This window comes from Littorina saxatilis, linkage group LG5, assembly GCF_037325665.1.
Source record: "Littorina saxatilis isolate snail1 linkage group LG5, US_GU_Lsax_2.0, whole genome shotgun sequence".
NCBI classification, from domain to species: domain Eukaryota; kingdom Metazoa; phylum Mollusca; class Gastropoda; order Littorinimorpha; family Littorinidae; genus Littorina; species Littorina saxatilis.
Window position 1 is genome coordinate 52,808,374 of NC_090249.1, and position 27,873 is coordinate 52,836,246.

The following is a 27,873-nucleotide window of genomic DNA, read 5'->3' on the forward strand; positions in this document are numbered from 1 at the left end:
CTTGAAGTGTGCAACATTTCAAAGCTGTAGCTTCAAAAACATTCAAGTAATCGATAATTTTTCTTTCTGTGACCAAATCACAAAATGTTATGTGGGTAAAACGGACTGTGGTTATAAGCTTGGAAGTCATCAAACCCTAAGGCGTGTAAAGTTTCAAAGCTCTAGCTTCAAAAACATCTGCAAAAAAATCAACATTGAGTTTTTTTTTATGGCGGGCCAGCAAGCCTTTCGTCCATACAGAGGAACATTGCTCGCTACTAATGCTCACTGATAACTCAGGTGAGCCCAAAACCAAACAAGCAAGCAACCACACAACCAAACAAACACACATCTACACCTACTTCTGTCCTGGACGAGCAAGTTGAGGTAGAAGTACTGCTTGCGGTTGTGACGGTCGATGGAACGAAACTGGTTCAGAGCCTCGGTTGCCTGCAAACAGGTTCAATCAAGAATTGGTTTAAACAAGTTTATTCAATAAATTCCATTGGTACTATTACCGCATATATGAAATAAGAAACATGGAGCACAACAAGCTAGGCTTATAAGCGTACTCTTAAAAGCAAATGAAATTTGGCGGACGATTTTAATATAACAAATTTGAAATAATGTCAAAATAATAATGGTAAATTATGGTAGACAAACATGTAACAAAAAACAAAAGAAAAAAAAACCAATGCTAAACTAACAACAGTTCTCACACGCGCTTGCACACTCACTCGCACACACACGCATACAATGACTTCCACATGGTTGAAAATAGAATACTACCAGAACAAGGAAATGTAAACAGTACTGCACATGGTCGTTTCGAGCATGGATGGGATAAATGCATTCATTATTCAAAACGTTTGCTTAATAAGATAAACCTGAATAACTGGTCAAATATCAATGCATTTTCGCTGTCTGACTTGTCTCTATCAAGAATTGAGCATACGCATTTAAACAATTTACAGGTAGGTACTCAATGTACATTATCACATATCTTCCACACGAATGTTAACCGTATTTCCAACATGCATCGCTATTTACATTAACAACTGAGTAAACTCGACTTTACGAAAAGTATCTGTTACAATTTTTCCCCACGGAAACGCAAACATTGTAACAAAGTAATGTCACTGCCTGGTTGTAAAGAAGGCTCAAAGGCACCACAGAACCAAACACAGTTACTAAGTGACTACGACGGGAATTTGTTCCATAAAACGTTCATGTATTCTCAATCCCTTTTTGCGTGTTTCCCCTCCATTTTCTTTCAAACCTTGTTCGTTCCGTGTTGCGTCTGCTTTTTGTTGTCTTTTGTGTTCTTGTTTTTCCTGATGAAGCTTCCATAAGCGAAAATTCGTACCGTCTTGTCTCGTTCTTGTATCGGTGAGTACAGTATTCCTTTGTTTTTTAACTTTGTTCATCTTACCACAGTCACTTCGTTGTTTAGATTTGTTTTTATTCTCAATATGTTTTCATTATAAACGAAACTGATAAGGTTAGGCTGGAGTTGAGTGTGACTGACCACAGGCGCCATTTTGGTAATCATCCACGTGATGGCCTTCTGACCCTGGTAGTCGCTCACACCAATGGGGGCGTGCAGTTCCAGTAGAAGACGTGCGGTCTCACTACGATCTGAAACACACAAAACACCCCACCTGTCTTGAATAAATGAAAACAGAGACAGAGAAAAAAACACCTCATATAGACGCTTGTACATATTTGTCTTAGAATCCCTACATCACGATTTCATCACAAACAAAGATTTAAAAAAATAAATAGAAGAAATAACATACAAAAATTGGAAAAATCATACATGTTAATTTATTGTTAAAACAAGGCCAATCATATAGAAAACAACATATCTTAAAGGTGCTTCCAAAATCCTTGAAACGTTGAAAATTTTCGCACAGTTGTTTGGGACGTCTGGCACTGGCTACCGCAGATGCAGAAATGGCAGAGAGACTGATCTTGGGCCGGCTGGCCAATGGGAAGACGGCATTCCGCTCATTAGTTATGCATATGACCTGTGCTCTGGCACCGTCTATACACCACAATCTCGCTTCTCTTCACACCCAAAAATATCATTTATATGTTTTTGGAATCAGGAAATGATTTCTTAAATCAAAATCGTAGTACTAATTAACCTTTTTTCGTTAGTTGTGATCACATTTTAAGAGTAAACATGACATATGTAAATATTTTTAGATTCAAAATTTGATGAAGAATACGATGCAATCAATTTTAAATCTGTTTGCAAAAAATCGATTTTAATGACATCTTTAATGAGCAAACTCAACACTTAATGTGTAAGCCTCCAAGCTGAAATGCAATACCAAAGTCCGGGCTTCGTCGAAGATTACTTGACCAAAATTTCAACCAATTTGGTTGAAAAATGAGAGCGTGACAGTGCCGCCTCAACTTTCACAAAAAGCCGGATATGACATCATCAGACATTTATCCAAAAAATGAAAAATACGTCTACAGATATTATACTCATAAACTCTCATGAATGTAAAGTTTCATGAAGATCAGCCTGGTAGTTTCTCTGAATCGCTCTACACACACACACACACACACACACACACACACACACACACACACACACACACACACACACACACACACACACACACACACACACACACACACACACACACACACACACACACACACACACACCAATTAGGACTTCCGAAAATAAGCAACTGCTTCCTAATTTGGTAGTGACGTGTCTGCACCTTTCGAGATTCTGATACTTTGTTTTGACGAATCTCAACTTTAGCGTATCACCAGATCCTCCGAGAATCGTCTCTCCATAGGTTAATGTTTCCTGATTAAGTTAGTGTATGGATACAACCGCTATCAAACAGGTAAGAAGATGAAGAATTGTATGGATGACCACATACCTCCAAAGTCCAAGAGCAGGTACACCATTTCGGGGGAGTCCACAGCAGCGGCAACATGAAGGGCAGTGCGTCCGTAGTCGTCTGCCTTGTTGATGTCAATGCCGCGTTCCAGCAGCCATCTTGCAACGTCAACATGCCATGCACGTGCGGCCTAGAAACATGAAAGTTTGATGAGTTGTAATTTTTTAATTTTTGTTTTAATGATGGTGTGTTCACTCTGTTGCTTGTAAACTATTGAACTTACAAACAAGGGTTAGATACACATTTTTGGGGGCCGTACACTCTCGTTCACTAAAGAATGTTGGATATGTTAAGCCCTTTTTAACCTCGACCAGTCATTCCACGAGCTCTTGCTTAATAAAAAGCAGAAAGAAAATGTAATGACCCGTATTCTAAAATTGAGCTCGTCCATTCTGTACCCATAAACGTGTCCAACATATGAACAAACAAAGGCATTGGGGTGTGTCAAAACAATAGACTTCAGCCCCCCAGAAATCGTGTGAAAAAACCCTGTGAATTTAGCGTTGACAGTTCTTTACTGTCGGCTTAGATCTACGACGTAGTACACAGAACTCGTCACACAAGCTCACTGGATCCAAAACGACCAGTTTCATAGATGCTCCTCTTAAGATTTTATACCAACCACGTGCATTACACAGGAATATATTTTGGTTTGAGTTCATTCAATACGTAGTACATTCAGACATAACAACCAAACAGAGTGCTAACAGACTGTTCACCAACAAACTCACCTCATGCAGAAGGGTCTGCCCATATTTGTCAGAGGAGTTGATGTCCGCTCCATTTTTAAGCAAGTTTTCCACGAAGTGCAGGTTGATCTTGGCGGCCTCGTGAGGCTCGTCCGCCATCTTGGAGAAGTGAGTGAGAAGGGTGCGGTTGCTTTCGATGATCATGGAGATGTCGAGCCTACCACTGCTTTTTTTACGCACCATTTCAGGCGTGACAAAATCCTGGTGGATCCCGTCCAACCCAATCCCGCTCATCTTCGGACTGTCGTCATCCTCGTCACCCAGCAAGCCGGCTGACAGGGCAAAGGGGAGGATCGAGAGAGTGTTAGCAGCTGTGGTGGTGTTTGGTAAAACAGTGGAGCGTTTAATCTATGCAATTCACTCATAGCCTTGGATAAAAGGGGAGAGAATGTGTATCTAGTTTTGTTCTTTGGTGAAAATAAAACAAGCTTATGTTCTTGGGTTAAGGGGGAGAGAATGTGTGTCTAGTTTTGTTCTTTGGTAAAAATGAATCAAGCTTATGTTCTTGGGTAAAGGGGAGAGAATGTGTATCTAGTTTTGTTCTTAGGTAAAAATGAATCAAGCTTAAGTTCTTGGGTAAAGGGGGAGAGAATATGTGCCTAGTTTTGTTCTTTGGTGAAAATGAATCAAGCTTATATTCTTGGATAAGGGGGAGAGAATGTGTATCTAGTTTTGTTCTTTGGTAAAAATGAATCAAGCTTATGTTCTTGGGTAAAGGGGGAGAGAATATGTGTCTAGTTTTGTTCTTAGGTAAAAATGAATCAAGCTTATGTTCTTGGGTAAAGGGGGAGAGAATATGTGCCTAGTTTTGTTCTTTGGTGAAAATGAATCAAGTTTATGTTCTTGGGTAAAGGGGGAGAGAATATGTATCAAGTTTTGTTCTTAGGTAAAAATGAATCAAGCTTATGTTCTTGGGTAAAGGGGGAGAGAATATGTGTCTAGTTTTGTTCTTAGGTAAAAATGAATCAAGCTTATGTTCTTGGGTAAAGGGGGAGAGAATATGTGTCTAGTTTTGTTCTTAGGTAAAAATGAATCAAGCTTATGTTCTTGGGTAAAGGGGGAGAGAATATGTGTCTAGTTTTGTTCTTAGGTAAAAATGAATCAAGCTTATGTTCTTGGGTAAAGGGGGAGAGAATATGTATCAAGTTTTGTTCTTAGGTGATCAAGCTTATGTTCTTGGGTAAAGGGGGAGAGAATATGTATCAAGTTTTGTTCTTAGGTAAAAATGAATCAAGCTTATGTTCTTGGGTAAAGGGGGAGAGAATATGTGTCTAGTTTTGTTCTTTGGTGAAAATGAATCAAGCTTATGTTCTTGGGTAAAGGAGGAGAGAATATGTGTCTAGTTTTGTTCTTTGGTGAAAATGAATCAAGCTTATGTTCTTGGGTAAAGGGGAGAGAATGTGTATCTAGTTTTGTTCTTTGGTGAAAATGAATCAAGCTTATGTTCTTGGGTAAAGGAGGAGAGAATATGTGTCTAGTTTTGTTCTTTGGTGAAAATGAATCAAGCTTATGTTCTTGGGTAAAGGGGGAGAGAATGTGTTTATAGTTTTGTATGTTGGTGACGATGAATCGAGCTTCTGCTCAATGCGATTTACTCATATCATTGACTATTTTGTTCATTCGTGAAAATAATTCGAGCTTCCTATTCTATGTAATTCAAGGGGGAGAGATTGTGTATCTAGTTTTGTTCTTTGGTGAACATGAATCGAGCTTCTGTTCTATGCAATTTACTCATATCATTTGGTAAAGGGGGAGAGAATGTGTGACTATTTCTCTTGTTTGTTAAAATAATTTGAGCTTTTATTCTAATTCATTCACTCATAGCCTTGGGTAAAGGGAGAGAGATTATGTATCCAGTTTTGTTTTTTGGTAAAAAATAATTCGAGCTTCTGTTCTGTGCAATTCACTCATAAACTTGGGTAAAGGAGGAGAGAATGTGTATCTAGTTTTGATCTTTGGTAAAAGAATGGAGTGTTTATTTATTCTATGCATTTAACTCAAACCCTTGGGTAAAGGGAGAGAGAATGTGTTACAATTTCGTTCATTGGTGAAAATAATGCGAGCTGTTATTCTATGCAATTCACTCATAGCCTTGGGTAAAGTGGGAGAGTATGTGTATGTAGTTTTGTTCTTTGGTATGATCTCTAAACCCAAGTTTCTCATTGCCCCTTAGAGTACCTGAAAAGCTTGGCATAGGGTGAGCTTAAACGAGTAATAAAACCTCAGCTTATCATGATCTCACTACATTCAACAAATACAACGCGTTACTGAGTGGTGTTTTTGGACCATAAATCCATAAACAATTGGAATGACTAGCCATTAAAGCAGGACAAAGATAAGACTAAGGCAAATTGGTGATAAATGTCCAACTTGTGTAGACAGTATTTGAAATTTATTATGACCCAACGTGTCTTTGCTCTCCTCTTTTCCTGAGCGTTTTTTTATACTGTGAGAAACACCTTCCGTTGAGTTTGTTGTTGCTGTAGTAGCTAGTGTTTGTAATAAATATTGTAGACAAAGGACTGAACGCTAATTCAAACACTGAGGACAAATGCTGCTCTTTCTCTCAAATGTCAGCAGACTGTTTCCGCATAACTCGTACTTACTTCTTCATCTCCTCTTTCGCTCCTACTTCTACTTACTCATGTTATCTATGTCAAGAACGCTTATATACTACTGCTTGTTTCTCAGATCTTTTAAATCAACAACAAAAAAGCATGATGGGTCTCATAGTGTAAAACCTACAACTTCGTATCATGCAATGGAGAGTTGTACGAGACGAACTACATATCTAGTATGATAAGAAACAAAACACAGAAATAAAACAAACGTCCTTAAAATACGAACAGAAGACTATAGAAATACCTTGTTAAATATTGTTGGGTATAGCTATAAAAGAACAAGAGGATAAGGAAATCATGACTGGATACCAGAATGTCATAACGTTACAGGATAAAACTGAAATAGGAAGTGGGAGAAAAACTAGAAGATGTATGTGACCACGTTGACCAAGACAGTCAACAAGTCTTACATGCAACTAATACACCAATGGTTATCATTTTGCGAGGAGTCGAGTATTTTGTTTTCAATCTAATTTGCTTTGCTAAAAAATAAATAAATAGATACGATGTTTTTTCACCCAATGTTGGTTGTCATGCATTCACCAAACGAAGTAGCTTTTTTCATTGCATAATCGACACTAAGAGCTGAACTAGAGCTGAACTAGAAGAGTAAGTTCTGGTCTAAAATACATGCTTACACAAACTTTCATGCTTACTGTTACACACTTTCTTGGAACTGATGTGGACTTACACGTGTGGCAACCTTGATGAGCCTCAGGATCTCAAACAATCAGGAACGTTAGATTTTTGTTTCCGCTTCTATGAGATCATCGTTATTTAAAGCCGAAATGTATTTGAAATACTAAGTCATTGTCAGAATTAAAGATTGATAATAAAAATCCCTTAAATGTACCTTAGTTATGGTAAATATGAAGCCGACCTATTTTAACATTGTTAAAGATAAAATCCAAAACTAACACCATTGTTGCAGCTTACCCAGAAATAAGATTCAACACTTCAGTATAACATTTTCCATTTAACGTTTTCTTTCTTAGTTTCTTTTATTATCGTTTTCTTCTTCTAATTTTCAGATGGCTACATAAAAACACTTTTAAGAGCGAGCTATAAAGTTACAAGAGTCTGCTGAAACCGTTAATTCACCCTGTGAATGAATCATATTACTATAAGTGTGCAGCTATGATTTATTACGAAGACCTGTAAAACACCACTCCAAAAACACAGGTTACACGGAAAGAATTAATGTATTAGTAAAATGTATTAGTATAAACAGTCACACCACAACCATCAGTAGTATAATTCTAGGGTGAAAAAATACCAAAAATGAAAGCACCTTCTTTAATTAAAGCGTACCATACACGAATGACAGACAAATCAATGAGAAAAGACAAAGAAGAGATATTCTTCTACGCTAATTAACAACACAATTTTACCTGCTTGTGATGTATTTGATCCTGATAAAAAGGACACACAGGCGAACACAATGTACAAGCGAGGTGGTACTTTAATAGAATCTATGTACAATAAATCTATAACATTTAAGAAAGCAACAAAAACAAATCAGATCTTAAAATAAGAAAAAGGCAGCGTCCCGTAGTGGAAAGAAACTGCAGTGGGTAATTGCTGCAAAAAGACTGAATGGAAGGCGTGGAAATATTGTGAGAAAAGAGTCAGGGGGGGGGGTTCTTATCGTAGATGATACTGCAGCTTTAAATTGTCATTTTAGCTTGACAGCCTTGTGATGACCGTCGTCTTGACTTGCTCACGTTCCGAGTTTTCCTCTGAACAAATACTGGTAGGCAGTGACAATATGTCACTCTGCTCTTCGTAAGAATAATATAGTGTGTTCCATACAAAGATTTATTGGAGAAAAAACATTCTCTTGAAATCCACTTCAGAGAATGTTTTTGAAAATAGAATTCATGTCATTTTTTTTTTCTGGCCAAAAGCTATCGCAAAACTATTGTTGTTTTTTTTACTCCTCACAAAGCAATAAATAAAATTTTCACGAAAATGAAAAGCAAATAAACTTTGTGCAGGCAGGAGCAATGTTTATCTGCCTGTCCGCGGACAGACATTAACATATATACTAAACAAAAACAAAAACAAATTAATTAAAAAAAAAAGAACAAAAAAGGCGGATTGCATCGGGGAAGGGGGTGAAAAAATGGATATATCCTGAACCCAAGAAAACAGACAGACGTAACAATGACAGGTAAACTGCAGAATAATTTCAATTGTTTTTTTTCTTTTTCTAACCATGTGATTTGGCAATCTAAACAAAACTTAAAGCTAATTCTGCAAAACAGGTGTGCAAATGGCAGCACTAACATTAAGGGTGCTTGGACAGAAAGTGGCACTTAAAAGTCATGTTCTAGATAATCACAGCACAGGTTCTTTAAAAGAATAGTACTACGAGGTATAGCGTGAACCATCATGAAAATCTTGACAGTATGGTGATCAGTGGGTACAGTGTTCAGCATACATACCAGGCTTGGATTGTTCACTTGCTGGAGCCCCAAAGTTATAAATAAGTGTGAATTGGTCAGTACATGCATTATCATTGAATATCACAAAACACAACAGACAAATCACAAACATACAATTGCCAGACTGAAGTACAAATACATCCAAGATTTTAAGTCAACACAACTGCGCAAAACTGTGTGTAAACGTAATTGTATCGTGGGGTAACCAGGCACATTTTACAGCCTGACTTGTCGTGACACTATGCCTTTAATGAGAGTACACTTGAAACAATGATAGCACATCCACATGTTTGTGGAATATAAACTGTTCATTGTCTTCATTTTCACAGATCACAGATATGTACAACAAAAACAAGATCATCAAAGCCAATGCAAGGTGTCATTTCACAATGATCTTTGAAAATTTCACATGAAACTTTAAACACTTGGGTCACTGCATAATTTGCATTACCCGAAAGCAACTTATAAGAACTACAAACAGACAGACACACAGATATGTAGACAGACGGACAGAAAAACAGACAGACATACAGACAGACCAACACATGCCTTAACATTTATACATCAAACCATCCTAGATTCCCTCCCCAGCAACGAATCTACTTTATAACAAAATCTAAACAACAAAGTGACTTAGGTGAGATGAACAATTTTTAGTTAAAAAACAAAAGAATTGTGTACTCACCGATACAAGGACTGATGAAGGTTACATAAGCGAACATTCGCACTGTCGTGTGCTGTCCTTGTATCGGTGAGTACAGAATTCTTTTGTTTTTTTAAAACTTTATAACACACACACAATAACTCAATCTCACAACAACCTAACACACTGTTTGCAACAAACACCAGTTTGTTTGTTTGTTTGTTTGTTTGCTTAACGCCCAGCCGACCACGAAGGGCCATCTGCTTTGACATATAACGTGCGCCACACACAAGACAGAAGTCGCAGCACAGGCTTCATGTCTCACCCAGTCACATTATTCTGACACCGGACCAACCAGTCCTAGCACTAACCCCATAATGCCAGACGCCAGGCGGAGCAGCCACTGCACTAGATTGGCGATCACGGGGCGGACGCCTTACCACTAGGCCAACCACAAGCACCAGTGACCATGGCCAAAGAATGCAGGCAATATATACCCACCCAACCCCTATTGATTTCCTATACTTCTTAATTTCCTGAATAGTCTTGCTTCGATATGTACCATGGTCTGTCAACTAAAGACAAAAGTTTTGAGAACTCTCTGGTCCATGACAGGCTAAATGCCATGTCACAGAGAAGAAGTAATAAAACATGTACACTGATTCATTCATACCCCACTTCAGTGTGGAGTTTCCTCGGCATGGACTGATTTATTCACGAATAAAGTGACACAGGCAATGGGAAACATTGTGTGCCTGATGTGTAGTCTCTTACTTGTGTTCAATTATTCAAGAAAGGAAAAGAGAGAGAGAGAAGGTTCAAGACGTGGTTGGCTAGATTTTATTTAAATGTACATGTAATTGTGGTTTACTTAGGTTTCCTGCATAATTACAAACATACATGAAACCAGAAAAGCGAATGCTCCTACGACTCCCCTTTGTTTTATGTTATATGACTCCGAAATTATCTGGCACTAGATAGCTACATAGGCATTCAAGAAGATGATAAATTCGTATGTGTGTTTTCCTAAACGTAACCCCGGAAGCATGTGCATTTTCAAAGATCTAGCTTCAAAAGCAACTAAGAGAATGATTTTTTTGGTTGTACTAAACCTTGTCCCTACAGTGACCTTGAAATTTGATGAAGGTCAAACAGAATTGGGTCAAGAGTGAAGTTAGAAAGCTCTAGATTAAAAATTATTGAACAATATATGACAACCTCCAATCTTCTTTAACCCAAACATGACCCAGCTGAGAGCTAATTGAAATTTGAATAGGGTATACTAAGCTTGCACCATGTTTGGAGATCATTATCTCCTGAAAGTGTCTGGAGTTTCAAAGATCTAGCTTCATAAATCTTTCAGAAATTGATAGTTTTAACTTTTTGACATGAACTCGACCTCATCGTGACCTTGAAATTTGACGATGGTAAAAACACAAAACACAAACAAACAAAAAACAAACAAAGACAATTATTCCAACAAATTACATAAATACAAACACACACATTTCCACAAATATAAAGAGGAAAATAAAACTACATAACCCAAAGACAGTTTACAATCTTTCACTCACATGTTTAAACACATTAACAGATGAGTTGTTACTTCAATTTTTGTGTTAATTCAATTGTTTCAATGAGTTGTTACTTTATTATATAGAAGAGTTATAATACACTATGTGCATTTGGAAAAAGCCTGGAATTGGAATTACATAAATCGTAAAATTTTACTCTGTGACTTTGTTTCTTTTTTCTTGTATTTCCTCCATTTTTTCTTCCGTTTTGTTCCTTCTCTTTACAGCATCAAAACAAGTGAAACTAAGACTTTCTCCAATATTGCATTTTTGCTCATGCACATACTTTCTGTTTACATTTGTAAATAAGGAGTTCATTTTCAAGAAACAATTTTCTGTGTAACTTCCAAAGGCATTCCAAATATTGTGCAGTTTGTGGTGAAAAAGAGATCTGCACTTCTATGAAAACACAGCAACGGTACATATAATAGATGGGGATAATTTTGAATTATTCACCACACCAAGTTTACAACTTCACATCATTTCAAAATCTATCTCACCTTCTGCTAGGTTAGCCCTTCTAACTTGCTCATCAGCATGCTTTGCTTTTAAGAAATCAAAACTCTATCAAAGTTCAACAACAACAACAACAACAATAATACAAAATACAATCACATTAACCGACAAATATTAGGCCTATTTTTTCATTTTTCTTCTTTGTTAAAAGTGGGATTTTTATTTCCTTGCCTGAATTACTGTTTAACATGAAATTAAACAAGCATGCACACTTAGCATCAACTTAAGGAAATTACAAGAGGACTTCCACATTTTAATGACTTTTGATTAAAAATATTTTATCCTTCACAATAGCAGATCGGGCTTTAGATAATTCATCTTTAAACTTCACAAGCTTCACAAACAATTATTTTTTTCTATAATCACACAGGCCTATTCATATGTACACACAATGTGTGATATTTGCAAGCAAATGTAAACTACAGTCGAATCCGCTCTGGTGACCCTTGATAGGTGATTACCCCTGACCTTACAAAATCTGAGTAAATTAGGTCATAAAAAGGAGGGAGTCTTAAAATGGAGGTTAATTTACAGAGACTATGAACGGAAAATCTGAACAAGCAAGGTCTTAAAAGGGGATGCTTCCCGCCTTAAAAAAAAAAAAAAAAATTCGGGCAAAAAATATGCATGCAACTGAGGTAAAAAAAAAAAAAAAAGGTCTTAAAAGGGAGGAGGACTTTAAATGGGGGGGGGGGGGGGGGGGGGGGGGGGTCAAGGGTCTAAAAATGGGGTTCCACTGTATAGACATGTTCGACTGTAGTATATATACAACTAGCCTATTATGTTCAAATAAAAAGCCCCAGAAACCTGATTTTGCATTCATGGAGCAATTTCTAGCAACCCAGTCCAATATAATATCTACATACATTTTTTTTTCCAGATGAAAAGTTACTGTACCTGTTTTTCTGCGAAGTCGTCGTTGAGTGGTATACTCCATCCATTTGTTCCCCACATTCTTGACATTGGTAATGACTTTCAGCGCATTTGCTTTTGAGTTAGCACCGTGAACAACCTTTGCCAGCGTGTCAAACTTCAGTGGGGGCTTTGGCCTAAAAACATACCCGAAAAAGTTGAAGAGATTATAATTTATTTTCATTTTTCATTCAATTTCATTTTCTCTATTATCCAAATGCTGGGAAATTTGGGTCGCTTTCTCCCAGTGGAAAGCTAGCAGCAACAAGAGTCGTGCTACGCAGGTGTATGAATGTTGAGGTGTACTCAGCCACCTGCACTTAATATGGCAGAGTGACCGAGGTCTTTAACGTGCCACTGTGGTGACACCGGGGTGGGACATGGATACCGTCTCTCAGTCTGCACATAATGTTGACCCATGTCCGTCCCTGCCGGGATTCGAACCTTTGACCTTAGGATCACAAGTCCAGTGTTCTACCAACTGAGCTACCTGGCACTTAACTATATGTTATCAGTTTATAAAGAAAGAAATCATGAAACTTAGCAGTGACCCTTCTATTAATTTTATCGATTTACTTACTGTAATTTCCAGGTTGTTACACAGTGAGAGTGTTCATACTACATTGCTGATACAAGCATTAAAAGCCACTTTGGTTTTAACATATCTTATTCAGAAAAACAGGGTGACAATGAGATAATGATATACTGAAACAGAGTTGCTCAGGACCACATAACGGGCTGTGCTTATTTTAAATACGTCTATGCATTTACATATGCCATGCTTCATACAGTTTCTGTCAGGATGAAGATAACATTATCACCTTAGAGAAAATATCAAAATAAAACTATAGCTAACTATTTGAAGAAAAGTGGTGGAGGAAAGGGAGATGGCGAGACTAAATTCTAACCACAATGTTAACAGAATAGAATACATTTTCTTTGCAAACCCTACATGCCCCCTCCGCCTTGTCTAAATAGTTTCCCTCACTGTCTCAGATCTGGCAAGGCTTTAACATGTGAGAACACCATCCCTCCATTTGGCCACATACCACAATTCAACACCCTGACTGCTTGCTGTGATGGACTTTTTTGATGAATTAATTTCCAAAAAAGGCACCATTGCCATTCATTCTTAAAAAAAAAAAAACACATACAAAAACAAAAACATACTCCACATTGTGTACAGAGAGTGCCCAGGCTGTTCCTTTTTGGAATTTTATCAAGTGGAGGGATGGTCTTATCCCATGATAAAAGCCTGACTAAATCTGAGACGGTGAGGCTTACAGTTTTGACGAGGCGGCGGGAGTGGGCCTTTAACAAAACACACACTCTTGGCACAAACTCAGTGTTAACGCACCTGTTGTTCAGCAGGCCATGATCCTCCATCCTGGTGCTGTTGCTTTCAAGTTCTGATTCCTCCGTGATGTTTTCTGGCGCGACCTGCTGTCGCTTGAACTGTCTTTTCTTTATTTCTCGATCGCTCATTTTGCCCGGTGTGATTTGAAAAACTGCAGAACACAATCTAACTGGTTATTACCATTGAAAGAATTATGTAGGTAAAGGAAAAAGAAAACATAACAAAGAAATGTGTGGCTGCAGTGGAAAATCTGGATTTAGATCAACTATTCTATTGCTGTGACCATGTGAGACAAAACACCCCAGTTTTGTCACTAGTAATCAACATGTTATACAAGCATTTGGGAATGACAACAGAAACGCGCGCACAAACACACACACACACACACACACACACACACACACACACACACACACACACACACACACACACACACACATACACACACTAATACATATGCATTGCATACAGATATATCTTAACACACACTGACACACATACACAAACTCTCACACACAGGAAACAAACAAACACACACACACACACACACACACACACACACACACACACACACACACACACACACACATCAGTACCAGTACCACAAACAAACACAGGTACTTGATCAGCGGCCCTTCTCAGTGCCACCCACACTCTCTCTCTCTCTCTCTCTCTCTCTCTCTCTCTCTCTCTCTCTCTCGTGTTATTTGTGTGTATATGTGTTTGTGTGTGTGTGTGTGTGTGTGTGTGTGTGTGTGTGTGTGTGTGTGTGTGTGTGTGTGTGTGTGTGTGTGAACGCGTACATCGGCATAGAGAAAAAGATCGAGCGAGAGCGCGAGAGAGAGGGCCACTCGATTGCCGCGAATACTTCCATTTCGTTTCCCAAACAATCGCCACAGTTGTTAAACTCTATTTTCTCTTCAATTAAACATCCGTTATATTGTCTTAACCCCACCATTATCAGAAAAGTCGAACTTACCTCAATTAAGTCTTAGTTACAAGCGAACATCGTTTCACTGCCGAGCAAGCTAGCGCTTGCTATGAACGCCGCCATCTTGTTTTGATAAATATTCATGTCGTCCTTGACGACAAGGAAGGCTTCCTTTCAGTCGCTCGCTCGATAGCGCTCGATTTTTCGTGCCTGTCGTCTGCCTTCTTCCAGGGGCAATCTCATTTATTGCTGCGTGCCTGCTTCGAATGCTCTTTGTGTGTGCATTTCACAACACGGCAAAGTAATGAAAACATTGGTTTCGCTTGGAGTGAGTGGGACTATGTCTGTTTTATTGTTTACTTTTGTGTTCGTTGTAGCCGAGATACACACGACACCGGCTTTCACACAGGCACCTGAAAGCACTTCATATTGCAGAACACTAAACACATTTAGTTTGTAAAGAGTGAGGCAATAAGTAAACTAACGAGTTGATTTATTTCTCAGTTATGATGTTTAAGTAGATTGATTGATAGATTGATTGATTGATTATAAAAATAAATGTGTTATAAAAATAAATCTCCTCATTAAACTTCGCTGGAGCTGCAGTTAAAAAAAATATTTCTTTTTCTTTTTTTAATTTCTTTTTTTATAATCTTTTTACATTTAGTCAAGTTTTGACTAAATATTTTAACATAGAGGGGGAATCGAGACGAGGGTCGTGGTGTATGTGTGTGTGTGTGTGTCAGTGTGTATGTGTGTATGTGTGTGTGTGTGTGTGTGTGTGTGTGTGTGTGTGTGTGTGTGTGTGTGTGTCTGTCTGTGCGTGTTTGTGTGTGTGTGTATAGAGCGATTCAGATCAAACTACTGGACCGATCTTTATAAAATTTGACATGAGAGTTCCTGGGAATGATATCCCCGGATTTGTTTGTTTGTTTGTTCGTTCATGGGCTGAAACTACCACGCCTTTTACGTGTATGACCGTTTTTACCCCGCCGATTTAGGCAGCCATACGCCGCTTTCGGAGGAATATCCCCGGATGTTTTGTTTCTTTTTTTTTCGATAAATACTTTTGATGACGTCATATCCGGCTTTTTGTAAAAGTTGAGGCGGCACTGTCACACCCTTATTTTTCAATCAAACTGATTGAAATGTTTGTAAAGCAATCTTCGACGAAGGCCGGACTTCGGTATTGCATTTCAGCTTGGTGGCTTAAAAATTAATTTATGACTTTGGTCATTAAAAATCTGAAAATTGTAATAATTTTTTTTATATAAAACGATCCAAATTTACGTTTATCTTATTCTACATCATTTTCTGATTCCAAAAACACATAAATATGTTATATTTGGATTAAAAACAAGCTCTGAAAATTAAAAATATAAAAATTATGATCAAAATTAAATTTCCGAAATCGATTTAAAAACAATTTCATCTTATTCCTTGTCGGTTCCTGATTCAAAAAACATATAGATATGATATGTTTGGATTAAAAACACGCTCAGAAAGTTAAAACGAAGAGAGGTACAGAAAAGCGTGCTATGCAGCACAGCGAAACCACTACCGCGCTGAACAGGCTCGTCAGTTTCACTCCGTTATACACAAGCGGCGGACTACGGTCATTGTGACAAAATGCAGTGCGTTCAGTTTCATTCTGTGAGTTCCACAGCTTGACTAAATGTAGTAATTTTGCCTTACGCGACTTGTTTTTTTTACTAAATCAGCTGCCCAGAAAGGGTTTTACAAATGGCAACCGGTGAGTTTTTCGGCAAAAGCAGAACTCATGTGTCACAAGAAACCAATATTTGATAGACCTTCTTCTTATCTTTTGGTGAAATAAGCTGAAGTATTTTTTTGGATGTCACATGGCTCACCAAAAAATGTCACACACAGCTTAAATTCATGTTAATTAGAAAGTTTTAAACTACACTTGGCCAACAAATTATTGCGAACAAATTCGCACCCAAACTAAAGCATTGATTCCCGTGCTGTTCACTTGAATTTTTAGATCACCTTTTGGATTACAGATTTCTTTTACAAGGATCACGTGTCCACTGCTCAAATAAAGGTACCCTTAAAATTGTCCGGACAAAAACGGAAGGGACCAATACAAAATCGACGAAAAATCACAATAGGCAAAGCTTTGCAACGTTTACATACGAGAAGAAAGTCAATTCAATTATCTATCCAGAACATGTTGTGTTGTTTAGCTAGCTTGCGTATTTCGTGTGCAGTATCATCATGATCATGCTATTCCTATTGATGCAGGTGTTGATCGCATAAGGCGGTCAAAATCAAGAACTTTTGTTCATAAATATTTAGGGGTATGTACATGTATCAGGACAAAAAAAGCGCCGTATTTCAACAAAATACCTTGGTGGATTGCTTTGAAACTTTCTGAATATTTTGCCAATATACTAGAGTGACGTACTTCGAGTAAAATTGTGGAGTATTATAGCTATTATTATTTTTTTTATAGATGTTATGCAATGATCGGGAAAATTGGTTAAACTCGCGATACAAAAATTAGTTGTCTGAATGTGCAGTAACTACCATTAAACAGAAATTGTGCTTCACTGCTTCGCTATAAAAAGTCTTTTCTAAGGGACTAAACTGCCCTTTCACGTGAAGAGTGAGTCTTTGCAATGGTTACCTCCCTTTAACAACAAAAATGTGTCCACCGTTTCAGCGCCGGGTCACCAAATTCCTGCGTTTCTGGTTGGTTTCGACTGTTCTGTCCACTTTTGTGATCATGTGCACAAATAGTACACAGACGGACTGACACACACCCGCATCAAACAGATAGAGCCACTGACACACGGATAGCCTGATGGATGCAAGCCATGGCAACGCTTAGACGAGAGCAGGGATGAAAGCCGGGGTTTTGGTGAGAGTGTGTGTGCATGTACGTGCGGGGATAGGCGTTTGGATGGGATCATGTGTGTGTGTGTGTGTGTGTGTGTGTGTGTGTGAGTGCTGTTGCGGGTGTACATCGCAGGATCGGTTGTAGCCGACAGGGCGAGAGAGCATCCTGAACCCAGGTCAAAAATGAGTTACTTCCCTTCGGGTCTCATTCTATAACTGGCGATAGCCGTGGAGCGATGATTATCAGAATGGGCGAGAGAGACCATTACACACAGCATTCTTCTCTGAATATTCCTTTTTCTTAATCTGCATATGATTTTTGAGCCCAAGCTCATTTCTGCTGAAGCATGCCGGTGGTGAAAGGATTCCTACACACACAAACAGACAGCGGCCCGCCAGCCAGCCAGACATACACATGTTAACCCTATTTCTCCTGCTCCCTCATTCTCACATACACACGTGTATACTAAACAAACAAACAAAACCAACCCAATACCTTCAAGAGTTTAATTTGTGCATAATAGCCAGACAAAACAAGTAAATTGTTAATCAGAAGCTTAGCAAAATTTAATGTTTTACCAGAGAAAACATTCGTCATGTAACACTTGCCATAAAGAAAGATACTTGCAGCAGTATCTCTCCCAGAGACGATCATTTTAAAGAGAGAAAAAGATAGATAAAAAATGTGCGTGATTCAAATGGTAAGATGTGTCCATGAAAAAAATGGAATGTGGTTTAAAATAACAGTCGCACCACTTGTGAAACAACAAACATGATACTTTACTCCTCTGCGCAGACCGAAAGCAGAATCAGAAGAAAAACAAACAAACAAACAAACAAACGAAATCGGCGTATGCTGCCTGAATGGCGGGGTAAATACGGTCATACACGTCAAAATCCTTTCGTGCAAAAACATGAATGGACGTGGGAGTTTCAGCCCATGAACGAAGAAGAAGAAGACAAACAAACAAAAATTAAACACACAAACAATCAATAATTTGATCATCGTCGGCATCGTTATTATCGTCGACTTCATGGTGATCGAGCATCGTTGTTGGCTATATTCACCTACTGTGTGTGTGTGTGTGTGTGTGTGTGTGTGTGTGTGTGTGTGTGTGTGTGTGTATGTGTGTGTATGTGTGTGCGTGTGGTTGTATGTGCGTGTGTGTGTGCATGCGTGTATGCGTGTATATATATATATATGTGTGTGTGTGTGTGTGTGTGTGTGTGTGTGTGCGTGCGTGCGTGTGTACTTTTGTGAATTTGTGCGTGCATGTGCGTCCGTGCGTCCGCACGTCTGTCTGTCTGGTCTGCCTGTCCGTGCCTGTGTGTGTGTGTGTGTGTGTGTGTGTGTGTGTGTGTGTGTGTGTGTGTGTGTGTGTGTGTGTGTGTGTGTGTGTGTGTGTATCCCTATGCATCTGTAGGCCCAGGCAAGTCCCGACTGCGTATCAAATGCGGACTTCTTCATATATTCGAAATCACAGTAAGAACAAACATTTCTGATATTTTTGCGACATCAGATTTGTTATCAAATTTCACAACATACAGTAGTACATGTAGCACAAACTTAATATACTTTTTGTTAGTTTGTTTGTTATTTTCTTCTCACAAATCTAGAACAGTAAAATGAAGTGATGCACAAAACATTTACAGTTTTAAAGTTTTTCCAAAGATGCAAATTGCACATTGTCTTTAAAGCAACGCACAAAAAATCAAAATGTGCAGTACATTCCACCAAATGCAGCGTAATATAAGAACGCATCAAGAGTGCAGATCTCACTTCACAGTCTCTCATCTGAAGGTTATCATGTATATGCAACATAAAAATGCTCTTTTACTAATCTTTTACTCTGTGTCTCTCTCACTCTTTCTTTCAAAATCAAGTAGACAGACGGAAAGGGCGTTCCGGCACTCAGACAGATAGACATACACAAACTGTGTGTCTACGTGCCGTACAGGGCTCCCCACGGACGCCTAGAGGGCGTCCCGGGACCCCGACCTTCAATTTGTAGAGGGTCCCAAGGGTCCAAAAGCCGAAAAGCCCCTCAGTGTGTACTTATAAAACATTGTGGTCACGCACAGTGTACTGTGTACAATAGCTGACGACTGCTGTCTGAAAAGTATCTACGGCACGCACGATAAAGGACATTTAGTCCCAGGACCCGCTCTTTTAAAGTTTAGTGCGTCGCGGGACCCCCTCTATACATTTCTAGTACGTGTTTTCGGCATCTAGTGCGTATAGGACGCAAGGACGCGCACTTTGGGGAGCCCTGACTGTGTATGTATATCTGTCTGCCTGTCTCTCCTTGCCTCTCTCGCCCCTTCTTCCCTCCCCTCTCTCGATCTCCTCCGCTCCCTATTTCTCTGACCCCCCCCCCCCCCCCCCCCCCCGCTTCTTTTGCTTTCATTCATCTCCAAGCACGTAAACCAGAGAAGCAACAAGAACAGTTGAGCAATAATTCAGCACGCGATGCAACAGATGAGCAAAAACTGTATAGATCAACATTACATCATCACGACGATGTTTCTAAAAGTGAGCAGTATGAACAACTCGCAGTGCAGCGGCTTTTCATTCGCAAGAAATAATTGTAAACAAGTCGCGTAAGGCGAAAATACAATATTTAGTCAAGTAGCTGTCGAACTCACAGAATGAAACTGAACGCAACGCAACGCAGCAAGACCGTATACTCGTAGCATCGTCACTCCACCGCCCGTGGCAAAGGCAGTGCCCGTGGAATTGACAAGAAGAGCGGGGTATTCGTTGCGCTAAGAAGGATAGCACGCTTTTCTGTACCTCTCTTCGTTTTAACTTTCTGAGCGTGTTTTTAATCCAAACATATCATATCTATATATTTTTGGAATCAGGAACCGACAAGGAATAAGATGAAAGTGTTTTTGAATTGATTTCGAAAAAAAAAATTTGATAATAATTTTTATATATTTAATTTTCAGAGCTTGTTTTTAATCCGACTATAACATATTTATATGTTTTTGGAATCAGCAAATGATGGAGAATAAGATAAACGTAAATTTGGATCGTTTTATAAATTTTTATTTTTTTTTACAATTTTCAGATTTTTAATGACCAAAGTCATTAATTAATTTTTAAGCCACCAAGCTGAAATGCAATACCGAACCCCGGGCTTCGTCGAAGATTACTTGACCAAAATTTCAACCAATTTGGTTGAAAAATGAGGGCGTGACAGTGCCGCCTCAACTTTCACGAAAAGCCGGATATGACGTCATCAAAGACATTTATCAAAAAAATGAAAAAAACGTTCGGGGATTTCATACCCAGGAACTCTCATGTCAAATTTCATAAAGATCGGTCCAGTAGTTTAGTCTGAATCGCTCTACACACACACACACACACACAGACAGACGCACATACACCACGACCCTCGTTTCGATTCCCCCTCAATGTTAAAATATTTAGTCAAAACTTGACTAAATATAAAAACAAAAGTAGCAAATATACAAAACGACTGTGAAATACTAAGAATAGCTTGACAGTTTGCTTTCGGCAGTGTTTTCTTGTTTCTTCTTTTCTTTCTTCCCTTCTTTTAATTTTTATCCCCGGGTTGAAACAATGATTGATGAAACCTGTACGATTTTTTCTTCTTCCGCGTAGTATGACAAAAGTCTAGAAGTCAAACACCCGTTAAAAACTCTGATAGACAAAGCGTTTATATCCGTTAAAAACGCATCTGATTATCAATTATGAAGCTAAATAGAAATTACACACTGCTAGCTAGAGAAGCACACTATTAATCTTTCGCTCAAGCGTAATGACGTATGAAGTAATGGCACAATTATTCGATCGTTAAAGGTGACTCAGACTCGATGTCAAATTACAGCATGGATAATCAAAATCGGCACAGAATTCACAAAATATATGGCAAACTGAGGTTTCCAGCATGAACATAATTATGATCCATTGTCACAGACATAGAGTTTACCGGCTATAAGGTCAGTAAACAAAACAATCAACAGGCACACAGTGCAATGGCGGCAGCATTTTGTTTTTGTAGCTATATCAAAGTGACATGCAATGCTTCAAATAAATGGATAAATACGTAGCTTTTATAGTATAGCTTTTTCACAGTGTACGTTTTTTGAAATATAAAACAGAAAACAAATTAATTATACAATATTTTAACGATACTCAATAATGAACGTATATTTTGAATTTGTTCTGTGTTTTTCACCGGTGATAACTGGAAATCGAATGTACATTTGGAATATTTAAAAAAAATCATGAACACATGCAGCCTTTGTTTGTTGGATAATGGCAATGTTATTTTAAAATAAACGCGGATTACCAAAAGATACAGCACCAGATTTGAAGTACCAATACAAAGACCTCCCCCTCCTCCCCCCAACATTTATAAACTAAATCATAAACAACAACACACAAAACAACAACAACAACAACAACAACAACAACAACAACAACAACAACAACAACAACAACAACAACAACAACAACAACAACAACAACAACAACAACAACAATGCAGAACGGATAATCCAAATGAAAGCAGACACTTCGACTAAGCACAGCATCTATATTCTGCAAAAAATTGCCTCAAGTGAGTGTAAATAAATTATGAAGGAAATTCATTATTGCACATCAAGTCATACCTTTGCAGTGTCAAATGGAAAATAATGTTTATGCGTTTAATACACTTCAGACGATAATACAGTGGGAAAATTTCATAGCATGTTGAAAAATGTCCTACTCTGGATGCACCGGTAAAACCATCAACAACAAATTTGATAACGAATACGGTCTTCGTTTACTGTAGCCCAACTGATCTTGTGTATGTTTAGTCGCCGATTCTATTTTTTTTCAGCTCAGGACAAGAAGAAGAAGAAGACAACTCTAAACGGTCAAAGAAAGAGAAGCCTTAATTCACGCCAGTAAGAAGACAAAACACAAGTTACTTATACTTAGTCGCGAGGGAAAAAAATAATCATACTAATAAATCGTCATTTTGAAGGATTTTTTTTAAACACTGGAACACATTCCTATTTACATAAGCGAGTTCAAATCTGCTCATAAAAATGCACTATTATGTAAAATGTTTTTCCAAGATTGAAGATTAAAGATAAGGAAAAAGAGTTGCAAAAATAATAACATTCAAGATATATTCAAGTTACGTCTGCCTTTCTGTACATTTTTTTTAAACTTCGTAACAATAAACACATCAGCCGCATTATTACGAGAACATTACACCTGAAAAATTGCCTTAAACATATAAAATCAATACATACGTTAAAAAGAAACTGTCAAACGTACAAAGAAAAGAGGGCAATTAAAAAATAAAATTAAATAGCGCCTGTGTAAATTATCACACAAAACGACACATTCGAACGGGACTGTTGGAATTTTAACAGATAACTTCTTTTGATCTTTCTTTCTTTATTTGGTGTTTAACGTCGTTTTCAACCACGAAGGTTATATCGCGACGGGCTTCTTTTGATAATAATGGCTACTTTCAAAGGCAAAAGAGGATCATTATGGATTTTGCATGAACATATACGACAGTAAAGTAAAGCAAAACAAAAAACTGGTTTCTTTAGTTTTTCTTATGAAACGTTATTGTTAATTAAGTGATCGAAATATTTATATTAAGTTAAATTCTAAACTAGTGACACATTAAACTGGACTGTTGGCCGAGTGGTAACGCACTTGCGCTCGGAAGCGTGAGGTTGCGAGTTCGACCCTGGGTCAGGGCGTTAGCAATTTTCTCCCCCCTTTCCTAACCTAGGTGGTGGGTTCAAGTGCTAGTCTTTCGGATGAGACGAAAAACCGAGGTCCCTTCGTGTACACTACATTGACTACATTGGGGTGTGCACGTTAAAGATCCCACGATTGACAAAAGGGTCTTTCCTGGCAAAATTGTATAGGCATAGATAAAAATGTCCACCAAAATACCCGTGTGACTTGGAATAATAGGCCGGCTCTGGTACTGGTATTACTAAAAAAAACCCAGTGCGTTCCGTACATGTGGCTCACATTGTTTAGGAGCACCGATAACTATCAAGGCTTCTACAGTTGTAGCAAACATGTCTCTTTGGTCTGTAAACGGCACACATTATATCATTTAAATGACACCTTCTATTTTTCGACTGAAACTAGGATGACGTTATCAACACACACGCCAGCTTTTGTCACCACGACAACGCCGATGACGTCATTATTTCCAATCTACTCACTCACCGGCGTCACTTGCGAATATCACTGTCTCGTTTGAATCAACTTAGCTTGATACGTTTTGACAGAACCAGAATTGCACTCTCAGCAGGTACCGTACTCAAAACCCTCAACAAAAAGTACCAACCACACGGTATCTCGTCACAATCTACGTCATCTCTCTCTCCTGTTACTCGATCAAAGCGTCAATGATGGCTCGAATTTCACACGTGTTGATGAACAGTCATCCAAAGAGTCAGTCTTTATTTAAAAGAAAAAAAAAAGCCACCACACATTTCGGAGTAACAAAAAATAAATGCGTGTCTGCCTCGAAGAAAGTACATCATAAATGACGTCAACGATGACATCAAGAACGAAAGAACACGATAACGGTATTGCTTGTGGAGACTGGCGGTAGAATAAACAGCAGAGGATAATTTTGCGGATTAATTACACAAGAACAGAACGATGGGGTGATACAATGGGTGTCAATTAACAAAAACATCAAATGCAGGTCCTTGCATCTCTAAAGGTGTCAAACCAAATACTGTCGAAGTCAACACTTGACCTAATACAAGACGTCACAATCATTCCCTTCTTCAGTTTGACGTCATCTCCTGCTTCCGTTTGCCGACCAAAGCGTCATTTATTTGCCGATGTTCCCCTACGTCCCCGTGCGACTGTATTTTGAATAACACGGGAATAATCCTGAAGGGAGTTAACGCCTACCATAACACATTAACAGCAATTCCATACGTACGTTGTCCTTACGTCACCGGTTTCGTTGATCAACGAGCACTGAGACTGAATGATGCCTGAAAAAAAGGTTTCATTTAAATCAGAAGTGACGTCACAACCATTTCCTACGTCATCCTTACGCCATCTCATGTTCTGATCTGAGAGATAAGGTTCAGTGGTTTTGCAAACTTCCGAGCGCGACCCTTTGGACTGGACGTAAATCGGAATGATGCATGAAATAAAGTCACACTTTTCAATCACAGAAAGGAGTCGCAAAATCATATCCTAGTAACCCAGCGTCATCTAAAAGAATGACGTCACAACCACATCACACGTGTTGTCGACAAGAGGTGTGTCTTGCTCCAAGCGAAGCTTATACTGACTTTGTTAATATCCGAGCACGACACTGTTGAGTTTGGCATAGAAGCGGAATAATGCCTGAAAGAAGTCATCCTTTTGAATTGCAGATGACGTCACAATCCTCCATACGTCATCCCAACGTCACTTTCCGCTCCTGCGCCTGGAGCAAAGCGTCACCGACCTCGCTGATATCCGCGCAAACCCCCCATACGATTTGACGCAAAGAAAAAACATTGCCTCAAAGAATTCTCAAGAATCCATAACACATGTCACAATCACCCCTTACGTCATCTCTTGCCCCTGCTCTCCAAGCAAAGCGTCACTGACTTCGCTAATGTCCGAGCACGACCCCGTGCGATTTGACGTAGAAACGGAATGATGCCCGACGGACGCCGAAGACTTTTCGCTATCCGTCGCCGTAAAAATACCGGAATCCGCAATCAACTCCTCTGTCTCCTGGGTACCATTATCATCGCTTCTGGAGCTTCCAGGCAGGACGATCATTGCGGCTCCGGAGTATACCTGTCGGCAAGACTCGTCGGACTCGGAGGATCCCGAGGAACTGCCGAGGAGGAATCTGAGCTGTCTCTTCTTGGCGGAGGTGTACTTGCGGCTGTCACGTTCCGTGCAGAGGCGGTGAATGTTCTGCTCCTCTGTGTTGCGCGCCTCTTCTACTATCTTCTCTGGCATCATGAAGGCTGCAATACAATTCATAAGAATAAGTATATGGAGAGGCTGCAATAACATTCATAAGAATAAGTATATGGAATCCCTACAAGAAAATTCATAAGAACAAGTATACGGGATGGCTGCAAGAAAATTCATAAGAACAAGTATATGGGATGGCTGCAAGAAAATTAATAAGAACAAGTATATGGGATGGCTGCAAGAAAATTCATAAGAACAAGTATATGGGATGGCTGCAAGAAAATTCATAAGAACAGCGAATCTTGCCGAGTTAAGGTATCGAGCACTGGAATTGTGATCCTAGGGTCACGGGTTCGAATCCAGGCCGGAACGGACACGGGTCAACAGTGTGTGCAGATTCCGAGACGGTACCCATGTCCCACCCCCGTGCCACAAGAGTGGTAACTAAAAGACCTCGGTCATTCTGCCATAAGTGCAGGTAGCTAGTTACACCTAAACACGCATGCAACTGGGTATCTCATCTAAAGTCGGGGTAATACCCGGGATCATGCCCCTGATAGTTTCACCGTGAGGGCGTGAAACAATATTTATCATTACCGAAAGATAAGTTGTCATGCTTGTTGTAAATTAACTAATCGCCGGGTAATGAACCGATTTCAATACGCTGCATCGCAGCGGTAAACAAAGTATAAAGTAGAGAATAAAGCCAGTCTTGTGAACTAAACACAAATAGAAAAGAAATATATCCAACAAAATTGTAAAAATAGAAGTAAGCCTACGCCCCCTTTTTGTGTGTGCATAGTATTTGAAAGTAACTTTCCTGGAAACTAATTATACGCTTTCAGAAATGTAAATTACCTTCGACGTTGACAAAGAACATTCACGAGACGACCACAACTTAAAATAGCAACGTATAGCCTTACACAAAGGATACATTTTAACATTCCATCAAATCCAAGGGAAATAATCTGCTCCTCCTCTATCGTGGCAGTCTCCCTGTAGGACAATGACCGTTTAACTCGACATTATCACTTTAATATTTTCTGTATTATAGTCTTTAAAACGTAAATGTTTCTGCATTAGCCTAATCATTAAAACGGAGTTTTGCAACAGAACACTAACTTGAAAGTATGTTCCGCTAATTTAACTAAGAATCATGAAATTACTTACCTCTAAAAGAATTTGTTGAGCAATTCTGCAAAACAAGTAAATAATTACAATTAACACGGGCAACATTAGATTGTATGGACAGATAGTGGGATAAGAGAGAGAGAGAGAGAGAGAGAGAGAGAGAGAGAGAGAGAGAGAGAGAGAGAGAGAGAGAGAGAGAGAGAGAGAGAGAGAGAGAGAGAGAAAGAGAGAGAGTCTTGTTTGTGACGCGCGCTGTGTGCGGGTGTGAGCGCGTGCGTGCGTGCGTGCGTGCTTGTGTGTGTGTGCTTGCATTTGTGTATGCGTGAGTGTGAGTGCCTGTGTGAGCGCTCGCGCTTGTGTGTGTGCGTGCATGCGTGCGTGCGTGCGTGTGTCAGGTAGTGTGTGTGTATAGACGTGTTGCTGTCTTGTGGGTTAAATAGGGGGCCTACCTACCGTTCGAAGATGTGCTCCCTTCCGTCTAATGAGGACTGACAACCCCTCTACCACCTGAAACAACATGTGCGCACTTGCATTAGGTGGTTCTGAGAAACAGTTGATACAGTAAAGTCTGAAATGCACATTCAGAAAAATGAAACTTATTCGAGCATGTAGACACACACAACCATTTAGCCGCGTTCATATACATGCACAGACTCGCAGCTATACAGACAGACGGACAAACAGACAGACGCACACAGACCGACACATATGCACAGACACAGACAAGACAGCCAGACAGAAAGACACATACACACACATACATCGTAGGCGTTTACACCGACTCCGTTTCTCCACACAAAAATAAATCAAAATACAAACATATGGCTCAAACAGCTTAGCACAGTTTCGACATAACGTCTGTGCGGAAAGAGACTGCATGGTACAGTCCAACCTGCCCCGACGACCGCCTCTTGATAAAGACCACCTGCCCCAGGGCTCCCTAAGGACACCCGTCCTAGAGGGTCCTAGGACCCCCACTTTTAATGTCTAGAGGGTCCATGGACCCCCTACACGGAGGTTTAGAAGGTCCCAAGAGTCCATGGTCCCCAAATCCTCTGTGTTCATATAACGCATTGTTATTAGGAATAGGAAGATATGAAGGATCTTTTTTCATCAGAAAATTCGAAGAGGGCACTTCAACTATGCACTTTAAATGGAACACACACAATCTTGTCCATGTCGTTCTGGCGTAAAATTGGCATTTGTACTTGAACTATAATTGACTGACGACTACAGTCTAAAAAGAGTACCTACAGTACGCACGACAGCGGAA

General features: G+C 39.2%; 2 protein-coding genes across 2 annotated transcripts in view; both read right to left on the reverse strand.

Annotated features, from left to right (window-relative positions):
• The window catches only part of LOC138967796 (transient receptor potential cation channel subfamily V member 1-like), a 42,052-nt gene extending 27,203 nt beyond the window's left edge, over window positions 1-14,849 (reverse strand). The window contains exons 1-8 of the mRNA XM_070340452.1: window positions 14,711-14,849; window positions 13,732-13,882; window positions 12,360-12,511; window positions 11,447-11,491; window positions 3,644-3,933; window positions 2,892-3,042; window positions 1,508-1,617; window positions 342-429 (exon numbers count right to left, since the gene is read on the reverse strand). Coding sequence (XP_070196553.1) covers window positions 342-429; window positions 1,508-1,617; window positions 2,892-3,042; window positions 3,644-3,933; window positions 11,447-11,491; window positions 12,360-12,511; window positions 13,732-13,859 — 964 coding nt within the window. The 5' untranslated portion in view covers window positions 13,860-13,882; window positions 14,711-14,849. The remainder of the gene's footprint in view (window positions 1-341; window positions 430-1,507; window positions 1,618-2,891; window positions 3,043-3,643; window positions 3,934-11,446; window positions 11,492-12,359; window positions 12,512-13,731; window positions 13,883-14,710) is intronic.
• Window positions 14,850-20,982: 6,133 nt separating this feature from the next.
• LOC138967797 (uncharacterized) lies at window positions 20,983-27,674 on the reverse strand. The gene is made up of 4 exons (XM_070340454.1): window positions 27,612-27,674; window positions 27,054-27,107; window positions 26,640-26,664; window positions 20,983-25,519 (listed from the first exon to the last, which is right to left on the reverse strand). Exons 1-4 carry the CDS (start codon window positions 27,672-27,674, stop codon window positions 25,104-25,106), a joined length of 558 nt encoding a protein of 185 aa, XP_070196555.1. The 3' UTR covers window positions 20,983-25,103.
• Window positions 27,675-27,873: the final 199 nt, after the last annotated feature.

What these genes read in the sequence shown, in the direction of transcription:
- LOC138967797 (XM_070340454.1), bottom strand. Translation starts at nt 27,674, where the DNA reads ATGCGTTATATGAACACAGAGGATTTGGGGACCATGGACTCTTGGGAC. An exon ending in AGGGAGCACATCTTCGAACG is followed by an intron (nt 26,665 to 27,053) that starts GTAGGTAGGCCC and finishes CTTGTTTTGCAG; the next exon opens with AATTGCTCAACAAATTCTTT. An exon ending in CTCAACAAATTCTTTTAGAG is followed by an intron (nt 25,520 to 26,639) that starts GTAAGTAATTTC and finishes ATTGTATTGCAG; the next exon opens with CCTTCATGATGCCAGAGAAG.